The sequence below is a fragment of the Rhinolophus ferrumequinum genome, chromosome 2 (genome assembly GCF_004115265.2).
Source record: "Rhinolophus ferrumequinum isolate MPI-CBG mRhiFer1 chromosome 2, mRhiFer1_v1.p, whole genome shotgun sequence".
Classification (NCBI taxonomy): Eukaryota; Metazoa; Chordata; class Mammalia; order Chiroptera; family Rhinolophidae; genus Rhinolophus; species Rhinolophus ferrumequinum.
Genome location: NC_046285.1, coordinates 58911600 through 58925802, shown reverse-complemented (window position 1 = coordinate 58925802; position 14203 = coordinate 58911600). Strand labels below are relative to the sequence as shown.

General features: G+C 36.0%; 1 protein-coding gene across 3 annotated transcripts in view; it reads left to right on the top strand.

Annotated features, from left to right (window-relative positions):
• Nucleotides 1–14203, top strand: part of LOC117036298 (kininogen-1-like) — a 124451-nt gene that overhangs the window by 5383 nt on the left and 104865 nt on the right. For all 3 annotated transcript variants that reach the window (XM_033131109.1, XM_033131100.1, XM_033131090.1), the window contains exons 4-7: nucleotides 1994–2166; nucleotides 3286–3393; nucleotides 11000–11084; nucleotides 11961–12133. In XM_033131109.1, coding sequence (XP_032987000.1) covers nucleotides 1994–2166; nucleotides 3286–3393; nucleotides 11000–11084; nucleotides 11961–12133 — 539 coding nt within the window. The remainder of the gene's footprint in view (nucleotides 1–1993; nucleotides 2167–3285; nucleotides 3394–10999; nucleotides 11085–11960; nucleotides 12134–14203) is intronic.

Below are 14203 nucleotides of genomic sequence, written 5' to 3'. Positions count from 1 at the left end.
TTTCAGCTCTTATAGGAAGTTGCATTAAAAAACAAAAAACAAAAAACAGTTCAAAACACAAAAGAAATTACAAGTAGTTAAAGTTGTTTGGAATGGCTTTTTATTATTCAGTTGAAGAACTTCATCTCATAAGCAAATTTTCACATTATCCAGAACACAGAGATTATATACTATGAGAGAAAAGCTCTTTGCCACACCTTCAGAAATTACTAGGTGCTAGTTCCACAATCCTTCATCTGAAACATTTTTGGCCAGAATTCAAAATTAAAATCTTTATTTTAATTTAAAAAACTATCTCAAGAAATGTTGGGGCAAGGTGGAAAATCATCCTGTCACTCAGAAAAACTGAATTTACATATTCCCCTACTCCTTTCACCCTCAAAAGGCTGCTGCTCCATCTCTTGTTTTACCCCTGTCAGAGCTGCCCTTGAAGTCAGGCAAACCATCCTTTGGCCTTTACTCCATCTCCCCTGTCATGTTCTGGGTTCATCTATTTTGTTGGGGTTCTCCCATAAGGAATTTTCTCACCTTTCCCATGTAATTCCCCTCCAGGTTTTTAACTTTGCCCACTGCACTGATACAACATAACTTCATTAAGGAGCGGGTTGGTGGGGAGCCATGAATATGCATCCAGTAAATCTTTTTCCTGACACATGTACTTATGGAGTGAAAGCCAAGAAAAAGTTGCTAGGGGAGTTGTGTTGACCTGCTAACAGCTGAGGGAAAGTGTTGTAGAACATTGTTGGTCTCCTGATTCTGTTTGGATCTTGCACATCTGGGAAGCGAGAGTCCCTTAGGGAAGGGGTCTAGGAATCCTTCAGGACTTTGGCGTGGGCCTGCACTGACCAGCAGGTTAGGGCAATCTGCTGTAAACATTACTTGGTAAGTTAATACAAACTCACACCTGTTTTAGTATTTCACATCGTTTTAGTAAAACCCCGTCAGTGGCTCCTCATTCTTGTAGCAGACAATTCTTAATTTACTTCAGGGGGTTTATGGAGACCCTGAAATTATGTGGAGAACATTGTGAGTAGGAGCATTTTCCTGGGGAGGGCACCATAGCTGTCATCATGTTCACCAAGGAGCCCATGGCCCTTGTAACACGGTTAGTAACCCCGGGCCTGCAGAGAGCATCCCAGGCTCAATAACAAGACTCTCTATAGCCACCGTTCAGACTTCAATCACCCCTCCCAGCCTCCGGAGTTAAGCCCTGGTAAAATGTGTATACATAACATCTCACACCCATGTCCCTGACTCATCCTGCTTTCTTGGGAACCATTTGTTCTTTTTCTCAGGCCTCATTCCTCTGTTGCCTGCTTGACCTGGACTGATCTTCACCTTTCCTGTCTCAGGTCTCTTCTCCTCAAAAAAGTCCTGAGCTCACTCCAGGCGCCTGCCTTTCTGTGCTCTTACAGAATTATATTGAAGTGATCCATCTACAGTTTCATCTCTCCCTCTCAACACTGCCCAACTCCTTCATGCCAGTGACCATTACTGACAAATTCACATATCTACGTAGTCTAGCTCAGTGCCTGGCATATCTCCGCAGGTACAAAACATGTGTTTGTTGGATTGAATTGATAATAAAGCATCTTACACCAGGCTTCAAAGAGCTTTAATGAACAATGAAAAATAAATAGTAGTATATGTATAATGTTTTACTTTTTCATAAGAGATATTTATTATTATAATACATAATAAATTAAGTATGGCTTCTATAATTTAAAATGACTTTTAAATAAATTTAAAATAATTATCAACAGTAGTGTTCCTGTAAGATGTCCCAAGGTGAATGATAGGGTTTTTTGGTGTTTTTTTTTTCCCTCTGACTGAAATGCAGTTCTGTGTCCTCTTTTCCTAATGCATTCTGGGATTTACTGGAAGGTTTGTTTACCAGGGCTTTTGAAATTATCTTAGTTATTTAGGGCAATGTATCTGAATGTGTGTTTTGCTCATTAACTCTGCCCTTTTTGCCTATTCTTTCTTTGTCAAGCTGACGGCCCCGTGGTGACACCTGGGTATGAATGCCTTGGCTGCGAGCAACCCATATCAACTGCTAGCCCAAACGTGGAACGGGTTCTGAGATATGCCATTGAACATTTTAACAACAACACTGATAGTTCCCACCTCTTTTCTCTTAAAGAAGTAAAAAGGGCCCAGAGTCAGGTTTGTTCTTTAATTTTTCATTTCATACAGTATTGTTAAAATTTGGTGGATCGCTATATTTAGGGTCTCACTACCTAAAATAAACCATTGGCTGAAGGAAACCATATGATTCCACGACTGGTGATGAGGGAGTTCTTTTACGTTCTCATCTGACTAGCACAGGAGGCAAAGAGCTTTCTCTTTAGTTGCAGTGATTTGGATACTGCACTATGGAAAGGGAAAATGGGTGGCTACTCAGACCCCTTCATTTGAGATTGTTTTTAATGAATGTGTAGTCGGCATTACACGTTCTTCCGAGAGGTGGTGGTGAAATGAAAGACACATTCTGGCCTTAAGGTTTTAAGAAAGCTAGAGCATCACCAGCTATCATGAGTCAAACATGGCTCCAAAATATTAAGTTATACCTAAAAAGTTGGCATAGCTTTCTGAGGACCCTCTAAATTATAGTTTCCATATGATCATTTAAGAAACGTAAATACTCGTAAATCTGTTCTTTTCATTGCTTCCGTTCATGAAGTCTTTACTGAAAGTTGATTGGGTCCCTTGTAGTTCAGTCTCTAAATATTAGTGACTTGGTCAATAACATTCCTAGCTTTTAAGAAACCTTCCAACTTGCCTTCATACAAGATGCATATTCTACTCACTTATGTCCAAATCCAGCAATCAGGATGAGACTAGTCCAGGAGAAAGCAAAGAAGTCTTATTACCTGACAGTCTGGGAACTTGAGAACCTACCATTAAAGGTCACTCTAGCTCCAAAGTTGTCTTTAACCATTTAGAAGAATATCATTCATATTTCACAAAATTCAATAGAACATTTTTTTCATGCTCCTGGCAGAACAAATACTGCTAGGTCTTACTTAAAGAAATAGGGTAACTCCATCTATACATTGCTTTTCATTTTCAGATGTATAGGGGTGTGTGTGTGTGTGTGTGTGTGTGTTGAGGCATGTGAGAATCATAAAGTGCTTAATATTTATTCAATCATGACTTTTGCCTAATAATAATTGTTTATATTTTTGAGTACTTATGATATGCCAGACAGTATACTAAGGTCCTCATAACACTGTGAAGACTGTTTCAGCTGCCCTTTAAATATTCAATTCAAAATTGTTTCAGGTGGTGTCTGGATGGAAGTATGAAGTTACTTACACAATTGCGCAAACTAACTGTTCCAAGGAGAAATTTCTGTTCTTAACTCCAGACTGCATGTCTCTTCTCAATGGTGTAAGTAGACAAAAATGGAATTATGCAGATTGTAGGATTTTGTGTGCAGTACTTACAGGTGTGGGAACTCTCCGCTGTGTAGGACGAATCGGTCACTAAAATTTCAGATGGCATTCAGCAATTCACAGTCACAGTCACTTGGGAACTTCGAAGCTCACGTCACTGGTCAAGCAGCCTCACCTACCTGGTGAAACAATCTGTACATCTAGCAATAAGCATTTACAGATATACCCAGCAACTAGGAGTAGCCCGAGATAAAGTGGTGCCATGGTCAAGTTTGTGTTTCATGTCTTCACACTTTTCTGTCTCCCTTTCTTCCTCCCACGTGAGCTCCAAGTCCTCCTGCTGCTCCTGAGCCCTGCCCAGGACAATCCCTCACTTCCAACTTGTCTCCGCTTGTTTTTTCACCTTCCCTCCCCTACCTTTATCTTTAGTAAACACTTCCTGAGCCTCTATCCCTTAGTGACACTTTCTAGGATGCCATCTTGTTATCAGAACCAAAATTATGTTAAAGACAGCATCTCATGGTGGCGGTAGTTAGTGTGTGTTCAGATGACTAAGGCATGGTGAGCTTCCCAGGGATGTTTGGCATTTTAGCAGAAGCTTGAGCTTCAAGCAAGGGATTGCTATGATCCCTCTATCTAGTAATTCTACTTCTAAAATTCTACGATATGTGAAGAAAATGAGAAATCTATAGAGTGCTATGCTAATTTCAGGTTATTATCAATAGTAAAACATTGGAAATAACTTCTATATGTGGAAATGTATTCAAATATATAAAGTAAATGTAAATATTAAAGGTGATGGAAAACAAATGTGCCAAAATGTAGTTAACTTTCAGTTGAAACTATGGGTGCTTTTTCTGATTCCTTATACTTTTTGGAATTCTTCAATACTTCCCAATGTTTCCAGTCAAGCATGTATATATTTCATAATTGGGGGAGAAAGGTAAAAGGAACAGTATTAATAGAGTGTAAGGACAACCTGCAGAATGGGAGAAAATATTTGCAAATTATATATCTGATAAGTTTTTAACATGCAGAATATATAAAAACCCCTATAGTGCAACAAGAAAAAGGCAATCAACCCACGCTTAAAATGGGCAAAAGACTTAAACATTTCTCCAAAGGAGACATACCAATGGCCAATAAGCACATGGAAAGATGTATTACATATTTATAATAGCTATCAGGAGAATGTAAATACAAACCACAATGAGATGCCACCTCATACCTAGAGGATAGCTATAATTCTAAAAAATTGGAAAATAACTAGTATTGGGAAGGATGTGGAAAATTGAAACTTTTGCACATGGTTGATGGACATGTAAAATGGTGCAGCCACTGTGGAAAACAGTTTGGTAGTTTTCCAGAAAGGTAAACATAGAGTTACCACATGACCCACCAATTGAAATCCTAGGTATATACACAAAAAGATTGAAAACGGACTCACACACAGCTAATTATCACACAGCTAATATTCACTGCAGCATGATTCACAATAGACAAAAAAGGGAAACAACCAAAATGTCCATGAATAGATGAATGGATAAACAAAATGTGATGTGTATATAAAACAATGGAATATTCTTTAGCCATAGAAAGGAATGAAGTCCTGACACATGATATAACATGGATGAATGTTGAAAACCTTAAGTTAAATAAGCCAGATACAAAAAGACAAATATTATAAGATTCTACTTATGTGAAATATCTCACATATGGAAATTCATAGAGACAAAAGTAGAATAGAGTTTACCAGGAGCTGAGAGGAGCAAAAAGGGGAGTTTACTGCTTAATGAGTACAGCATTTGGCCTTGGGGTGATAAAAACTATTGGAAATAGCGATGATGGTTGCACAACATTGTGAATGTAATTAAGGCCACTGGACTATACACTTAAAAATGGTTAAAATGACAAATTTTATGTTATAAATATCTTACCATAAAAAAAAAAGAGTAAAAAGAGAGAGGGAACCTTCTAAAAACATATGCTCTAGCTACTACTTAACTTTGTCAGTTTGAATCAAGTCTGGCCTTTTAAGCATCTATTAACACCTTCTGTTTTTCATGTTTAGTTAGCCATTTGAGATTATATAGGCCTAAATGTTAATCTAGCTTTAATCCTTTTGCATCTGTTTGTAAGGTCTCTTTTCAACACAGAGAGATGCCAGGGGTGGTTGGAGTCACAAAGCCAATCAGATATCTGTTATAACTTCTCTGAACCTCCACTTTAAATTAGTGAGGAATAATAACACCTAAGTCGCACAGTTTGTTACAGTAATTAAAGGACATGAAACATAAACGAACTATTTTGCCCACAGTTGGTAAGGTTTAAGGCCTCGCTATTCAAAGTTTGGTACCTGGATGGAGGAGCAGCATCAGCATCACCAGGGAGCTTGGTAGAAAAGCAGAATCTTGAATTCCACCCCCACCTACTAAATCTGCACATTAACAAGATTCTCAGTTGGTTCATTTGCACATTAAGGTTGGAAAAGCACTGATTGAAGAGGTTTCATAAGTAGTTTTCAGGCCATGGTGTACATTAGAATCACTTGGCCAGTTTTAAAAAATACCCAAGACATTCTGATTTAATTGATCTGAGTGGGTCCCTGGAGTCAGAATGATCTAAAAGCTTCTCAGGTGAATCAAATATGCTGATAGAATTGAGAGCCTCTGAGCTGACCAGCATCCTTTTCCCCATTTAAAACTAAGATCTTATAAGTTTAGTATTTCCTGTACTTGTAAAATCTATGACATTTAGTATGTATGTGTTTTCTATGGGAAATATACATTTACAGAAAACTTCAAGACAATGCAGAAACATAGAAAAAAATAATATTGAACCAAATACCCAAAAATATCTTAGTGTATTTCCCTCATGTCTTTTTTTGGGGGGGGTGGGGGTGGGGGACAGATATAGACAAGTTTTGGTGATTTTTTTTTTACTTTTTACTAATTGTAATTATTTCACATTCTGCACTTTCTTCACCTAAGAATTTTCTTGTCATTAAAACCCTTGATAAATTTGCTTTTAAATAATCTGTATAATACCCTAATGAAGATATAGCATCGATTGTTTTCTGAAATATTTAGACATTTGAGTTGTTTCCATTTTTTATTATAATTAATAACTCACCAAACATTTTTTAGAATAAAGTTATTTCTGTATTTGGTGTATAGTTCAGAATAAAGTCCCAGCTTTACACATATAGTATAAAATTGTACAAAAGCTCTTAAAACTCTGGATATATAGGTTGACTATTTGCCAAATACTCCAATTTACATTTGATCAGCAATGTATTCCCTTGAAATAATTCAGGACTATTTTTTTCAAACATAGCTACTTTCATAGACAAAAGCATTTTCAGTTTTCGTTTTCTCAATCAACAATGTAGTTAATGTGTATTTATTTAACCACTATATTTTCATACATTTGTTAGAAATGTGTGGGTTGAATTTAAGAATTGTCTTCTATACCCTTGCTCATTTGTCTTTGGGATAAATCTGAATGATTTGGAAAATAGTATTTGTGTATTAAAGGCATTAGTGGTTTGTGATGTTTTCTCAGCTGTTTACTTTTTAGTTTTCATGATGGTATTTCTGACTTACAAATAGTTTTTGTTTGTCGGTGACCAAATCTACCAGTATTTTCCTTTTGAATTCTTCCATCATTATCTCAGCAGTCACCTTTTTTTTTCTTAGTCTATGGTTACTATTTTTAAATATTGCTTTCAAACCTATCTGGAATCAACTTTAAAGTATCTTTTGAGGTATCTAAATTGATTTTTTTTCAAAAGAATAACCAGATATTTCAACATTTTTCCCTTCTACCTAAATTTGTGACGTTTATCCCATACTAGTTTCTTTTGAAAAATCTGTTCTTCGCATTCGTACTACCATGTTTTAACAGCTGTTGCTTCATAGTAAATTTAAATTTGTGATTTATCATTCTGGTGTTAAATTTTCAAAACCAACCTTAGAATAAGTTTGTAAGAAAAACTTACATTGTCACATAGATTAGAATTGCATTACATTTCTAAATTAATTTGAGGAGAATTGGTGTATGTACTATATTTAGTCTTTTCAGTCAAGAACTTGGTATATATCTCTATTTAGTCGTTTTATTTTAAATTTCTAAAGTTATGTGCTTTTATTTATATACATCTGGACCATTGCTCACTAGAGTTATTTCTTGGTTTGGAGAGGTTTTTTTTGTTTGGTTTTTTTAATTTATTGGGGTGACAATTGTTAGTAAAATTACATAGATTTCAGGTGTGCAATTCTGTATTACGTCATCTATAAATCCCATTGTATGTTCACCACCCAGAGTCAGTTCTCCTTCTATCACCATATATTTTATCCCCCTTACCCTAATCTCCCACTCCTCTCCCCCTTACCCTCTGGTAACCACTAAAATATTGTCTGTGTCTGTGATTTTTTGTTTCTCATTTGTTTGTCTTGTTCTTTTGTTGTTTTTGGTTTATATACCACATATCAGTGAAATCATGTGGTTCTCTGCTTTTTCTGGCTGACTTATTTCGCTTAGCATTATACTCTCAAGATCCATCCATGTTGTAACAAATGTTCCTATATCATCTTTTCTTACCACCGAATAGTATTCCATTGTGTATATATACCACAACTTCTTTATCCATTCATCTATCGAAGGACATTTTGGTTGTTTCCATGTCTTGGCCACCGTAAACAAAGCTTCAATGAACATTGGAGCACACGTGTCTTTATATATGAATGTTTTCAGATTTTTTGGGTAGATACCCAGGAGACGGATTGCTGGGTCATATGGTAATTCTATTCGTAATTTTTTGAGGAACCTCCACACTGCCTTCCATAGCGGCTGCACCAGTCTGCATTGCCACCAACAGTGTATGAGGGTTCCTTTTTCTCCACAGCCTCTCCAACACTTGTTACTATTTATCTTGATGATAGCCATTCTGACTGGGGTGAGGTGATATCTCATTGTGGTTTCTTTTTGCATTTCTTGGAGAGGTTTTTTTGTTTCTCTGGGTTTGGTTATTGCTATCAGAAATTAAATCCTTTGTTTTCTTTTTATTTTATTCTCTTTTTAAAAAGCTATTGTTATATATAAATGTATCAATTTTGAAAGATTTACCTGATATCCAGCAAGTTTACAGAACTCCCTGATTAACACTAACACCTTTCCCTTGATTCTTTTGATTGTTCTACATATGTAATAATATCTTATGCAAGTAACATTTTTATCTTTTCTGATGCGCTTATTTTTTGATTTGTGTCTCAATGAATTTACCCAAACTTCCAGATATATATATATATATATTTTTTTTTTTGGTAAGTGATCACACATTTATGTTTTATTTCTGATTTTATTGGGAAAGCCTCTAGAATTTTATTAATGTATGTTTGCTATGGGTTCCAAAGAGACATTCTTGTCATGTTAAAGAAGTACCCTTACATTTCTGCTTTTAAAGAGGTTTGTTTTGTTTTGTTTTTAAATAAGAAACTGGTGATAGAATTTAATTTAGCATATGCTTTAGAATATATACTGACATATCATATTATATATTTCTAATTCAATCTGTTATATTGTTTTGACAACTTTCCTAATAGTAATCTCTAGATTCTTAAACTAAGCTCTATTTGTTTAGTGTAAATTATTCTTTAAATATGCATTTGGATTTTATTTCTAGTTTGTTTATGAATTCCACATCTATATTTATAAATGAAAGTAGTTTAACAGTTTTCTGGGTGTGTGTTTGTGTGTGCGTTCTATTTTTTCAGGTTTTGGTATCCAGATTGTAGTTTTACAGAATGAGTTGGGTGTGTGTTACATGACGTTGAGTCACCTCTGACTCTTGGTGACTCTCTGAATGAGTGATGTTCATAATGTCCTGATCTCAACAGCCCTTCTGAGCGCACCTGCAGTCTCATGCCTCTCACTTCTTTTATGGATCAATCCATCTCATATTTGGTCTTCCTCTTTTCCCGCCACTGCCTTCTATTTTTGAGTTAGTTTGTTTGCCACTATTTTCTGTATTCAGGAACAGTTTATATAGCATGGAAATATATCTTTTTTAGTTTTTAAATTTATTCCTCTATAAACCATGTAGTTGTTTGGAGATGAGAAGTGGAATGGAAGTTGAGAGTAATGAGAGCATTCTCTATTTCTTCAGTCATTGATCCATTCTAAGTTTGTTCTTGTTTTTAAGTCAGCGTTTGTTATTTATAGTTCTTCAGAAAAATATCTGCTTGTTTGGGGTTGAAATTAGCATACTCTTGTTTATAATATTCTCTTATATTTATATACTTCTCTGTATCCTTTCCTATGTTGCCTTTTTGTGCATTTAATTTTTTCCTTCCCCCAATATTGATCATTTATTTGGATTTGTGTATTTATACGAGTGCTTTCTGTTTTCTAATTCATTGGTTTTGCCTTTATCTTTATTGTTTCCTTCTTTTTGTTTTGCCTAAGGCTATTTATATTCTTTTTCTAACTTCTTGGGATAAACACCTAGATTTGGGTTTGTTTCATTTGTTTATTACCTCTCCATTTAAATTACGAAAGTATATAAAGCCATGGGTTAAATTCTATATGCTGCTCTGGCAACATTATGTAAAAGTCTCATTTTTCTTGTTTTGTTTTTTATATTTTTCCTTATCCAGAGAAAATTCTAACTATTTAGGCAACTGTGTTTAGATTTCTAAGTAGTTAGCTTTTTGTTGATTTGTTTATACTTATATTATTAATTTTTAGGAATTGTTGTTCTTTTTGGTGCTAAGGTCAAATAATCTGACCTGAATTGCTTTTGATTTGAAAAGTTTATTGAGCCTTTCTTGTGACCTAGAGTATAAGCACTTTAAAATATTTGCATCATACGTATACAAATATCATTTTAAATTGTGTGTATCATATGAAAAAAACCATTTAAATAAACTTTTATTATGTTACTCAAGTCTTCTATGACCTTATTTATTTTTTTATCCATTTGGCCTGTCTTAGATTTATAGTTGTATATTAAATTTTCCCACAATAACTTTTATCTTTTTCTATTCATATATTTATTTTCTGCATTGTGTATTTTGTTTCCATGTTTCTAGACTATGTCTTTTATAAGATTAAACTGATCTTTTTTACTGCCTTCATGAGTTTTTTGTTACCTTGAATTTTACTTTGTCCACTACTACTACTACTTTATCTTCTTTTTTGTTTATATTTGCCTCATATAGCTTTGCTCGTCCATTATATTTAATCTTTTTTATTATAAGGTATTATTCTTGAAAATATAATACATTGATTTTGTTTTTAACTTAATGTGAAAGTTTGCCTTTCTAAAAGAAAATATTACCCATTCCCTTATATGGTTATTATTCCTATACTAGGTAGTCTTGTCATCTTCTTTCATGTTTCTGTGTGTCTGTGTACATATGTTTGTGGTTGTTGTTGATGCTGTTACTAAATTATATCTTATTCTCTTTTGCAATTGGATTATATTTGGTTTTGTTTTCTATGCAAAGTCAACATCCTATATTTGATTTTACTAGTTGTCTACTTTAAAGGTTCTTAATAACATTTTCAATTTATGCGCTTACATACTTTTCAAAAACTAGGATACCGGTGAATGTACAGATAATGCATACATAGATCTTCAAGACAGAATTGCTTCCTTCTCCCAGCAATGTGACCTTTATCCAGGTAAGGGACAATACATGTTCCTGCTCTAACAGTGCATGTTGGTCCCAGACAAGCGGCTAGGTCTTTTCATAGGAATCGTGCTTTGGGTACCATGATCCACCACAATGTCTACATGACCAATAGACCTTGCTGTGAACACTGTACCCCATTTCTGCCCAGCTATTCTGTAGCAGGTGCAGTGGAAACTGCTCTGAGTGGCCAGGAGGGAATATGGTGACAAAAGGGACAATTTAAAGTACTCTGGGCAAAGCTGGCCTCCAGGTACATGGTCAGCTGGACTTGGCTGTGTACAAGATGTCCCTGAGTCAGGTGTTGTAGGGGAAGCTGTATCACCTTTTTAAACACTCAGAATAAAATCCTTTTAGTTAAAGGCATTTTTCTCCTGCATGTTAGAATGGGAGGAAGGGAGATAGCACAATTTATGGTAAAGTATTTCTTATACCAGGAAGTGGCTTTCCTCATACTTGGAAGAGATTTGCATACATTCCACAATGAGAAGCATTACTGAAGCTGCCTGCTCACCAGAATCACAGGACTTCAAATTTTTCCACTAGAGGGTTATTCCTTTAAGTTAAACATTACTTTTCATACTTTCCATCGAAAATGCAAAAACTTAGAAAAGTGCAGCATATTGATTGAGTCATTAACTCCCACCTTCCAACTGAAGATTTCCTTAAACATACTTGACTATGAGGAGAGGAAAAGAGGAGAGGCTGTAAAGTGGAGGTCAAACAGACCACCTCCAACCTCTCACTGCTGAGCCTTGGGCAGCCACGGTGGCCCTCTATAAACGGATGCTGGACCATGTGGGGGAGAGGTGCTGAGGCTAGACTGCTCCTTCAGTGCACATGCTGACTGCAAACCTGATTCTTTCAGGGGACGATTTTGTACTACCACCTCCCATGGTTTGCATTGGCTGCCCAAGAGAAATACCTGTCGACAGCCCAGACCTGGAAGAGCCTTTGAAACATTCTATCACAAAGCTTAATGCGGAGAATAATGGAAATTTCTACTTCAAGATTGACACTGTGCACAGAGCAACATCACAGGTCTGTAAATTATGCTACAAAAATAGTGATATTGTAGTCTATGTGCAAATTACTTACTAATTTTGCCGCTGATCTTGACTCTAGACTGGGAAATAGTATGCCTCCTGAAAGGGATTTGAATTTCAAATCCCATCCTCACTGCTTGCTTGTTGTGTGATCTTAGACAAGTCATTTAGAACATTCTCTCATTTTCCATTTGTAAAGGACTGGGGTGAGGGTCAAATAAGAAAATGTATGTTAATCACTTTTCAAACTCTGTACGGTGCTATGTAAATACTAGCAACTATGATATAATTAGTGAAATTTAGGTCTACGAAAAGCAGGATGTATTCTCTGCCTTTCTAGACTCATTTCTCATTGTAACATCACTTAGTGCCTTGGGCTCAGCCACATCAGTCAGTATATCACTGCCCAGACTCTCTTCACACTCTCACCTCCGTGTGATTTCTCCCCTGCCTGAGGTGTCCTTCCCACCCACAAATGTACCCTCTGTGAGTTCGTCTTTCCTTCCATGCCCTGTCAATAGAAGATAAGGGGTGTCCGGGCCTGGGGATCAGGGGACCTGGTCTACCACAGCATCAGACACTCACGTCCTGGGTGACACTGGGCGGTCAGTCATTCAGAGTCATGCAGCCTTTGTGGCCCCATTTGTGAAATGAGTGGCTGGATAAGAAGAGCCCAAATCCCTTCCAACTCCAACAGCTTATGACCAATGTATTCAAGGACAGATTCATATTATAGAACCTCAAAACGGGCCTCCCTAAATATAAGCTAAAGAAAAGCAATCAAAATAGAACCAACTGTTATAGCAAAACAACATAATCTTTATAATCAGATGAAAAAAAATCTCACTTAGAACAGTTCATACTTGGGTTCAGTAATTGAATTTATAGAAATCTAAAATAGAAAGAGTCTTTATATACATAATATTCACTGCAGCTTTAACTACAAAATAAAAAAATGGTAAACTGTCAAAATAATCAATAATATAGAAATAATCAGATAGTGACTGGCATATCATTCCAAGAGTGCATTGAGCAGCAATTTTAAAGCATCTTTGTGAAGAGTTCTTGACGTGAGAAATGCCCTGTGTTAAAATATGCAGTGAAAAAAAAGGCGATGAAATGGAATATACATTCTGTTGTCAATTGCATTATTCAAAAGTATAGAAAACAATACTAAAAAGAAACAAATGCCTCAGACTATTCACAGTGGAGGCTTTAGGTAATGGCACAATGGGCTGTTTATTTTCATTTTCTAATGTCTTGTATTAGTTTTATTACTTCTGGTTCAAAAGTAATTTAGTTTTATTATTTTTAAAAAACCTAAAGGAATGGTATTGAGTCAAAAACTGATAGTGTGATCTGTCTCCTACTCAGGCATTTATTTCTGTCCCAGATGCTACCAGCCTCTCTCCCTGATTTCACTAGCACGTGACCCACGTGAGGCTGACTCGAAGGGTACACCTAGTCATGCTACTCTTGAGTTTGTCAGCTCTTCTTCTCACTTTAGATGTCTGTTTTCTTCTGAAATTCCCTTATTCTTAATGGTGCAGGAATAGTCCAGTACTCCACCATATACTGCATGTCAGAGGTTTGCTGTCAGGAGAGAACCACTCATTCTCAAATGTACCAGTCCTCTGAGTACTTACAGTTCTCTGTAAATTAACTAATTAACAGGGTAGCACGTGTGTATGTTTGTTGATGCTATGGGTGCCAGGGGAACAACAACAGGTAATTCTGTGAAATGAAGGGAACTGACATTCCTTCAGTTGCCAAATCAATCTGGAATATTGTGAGGCTCTCAAACTTACTTTTAAGAGATGAATCTTTACTGATGTTTGCCTTTAAAGAGATCAATTTGGCTCTTCTGATACGGTCATTCAAGGTAGCCTCACTGGAAGCAGCCAAGTTACTGGAAAGTCATTCACCATGTGATGAATTTACCAAACGCCAATCTCCAAATAACCAATCTGCCAAACTGCTAAAGATTTATTTTACAGATTTAGTCTTGCCTTGGCTTTGCATATTTAGTCCTATTTGGATGCATGTCCATTCCCAGTTGGTTTCA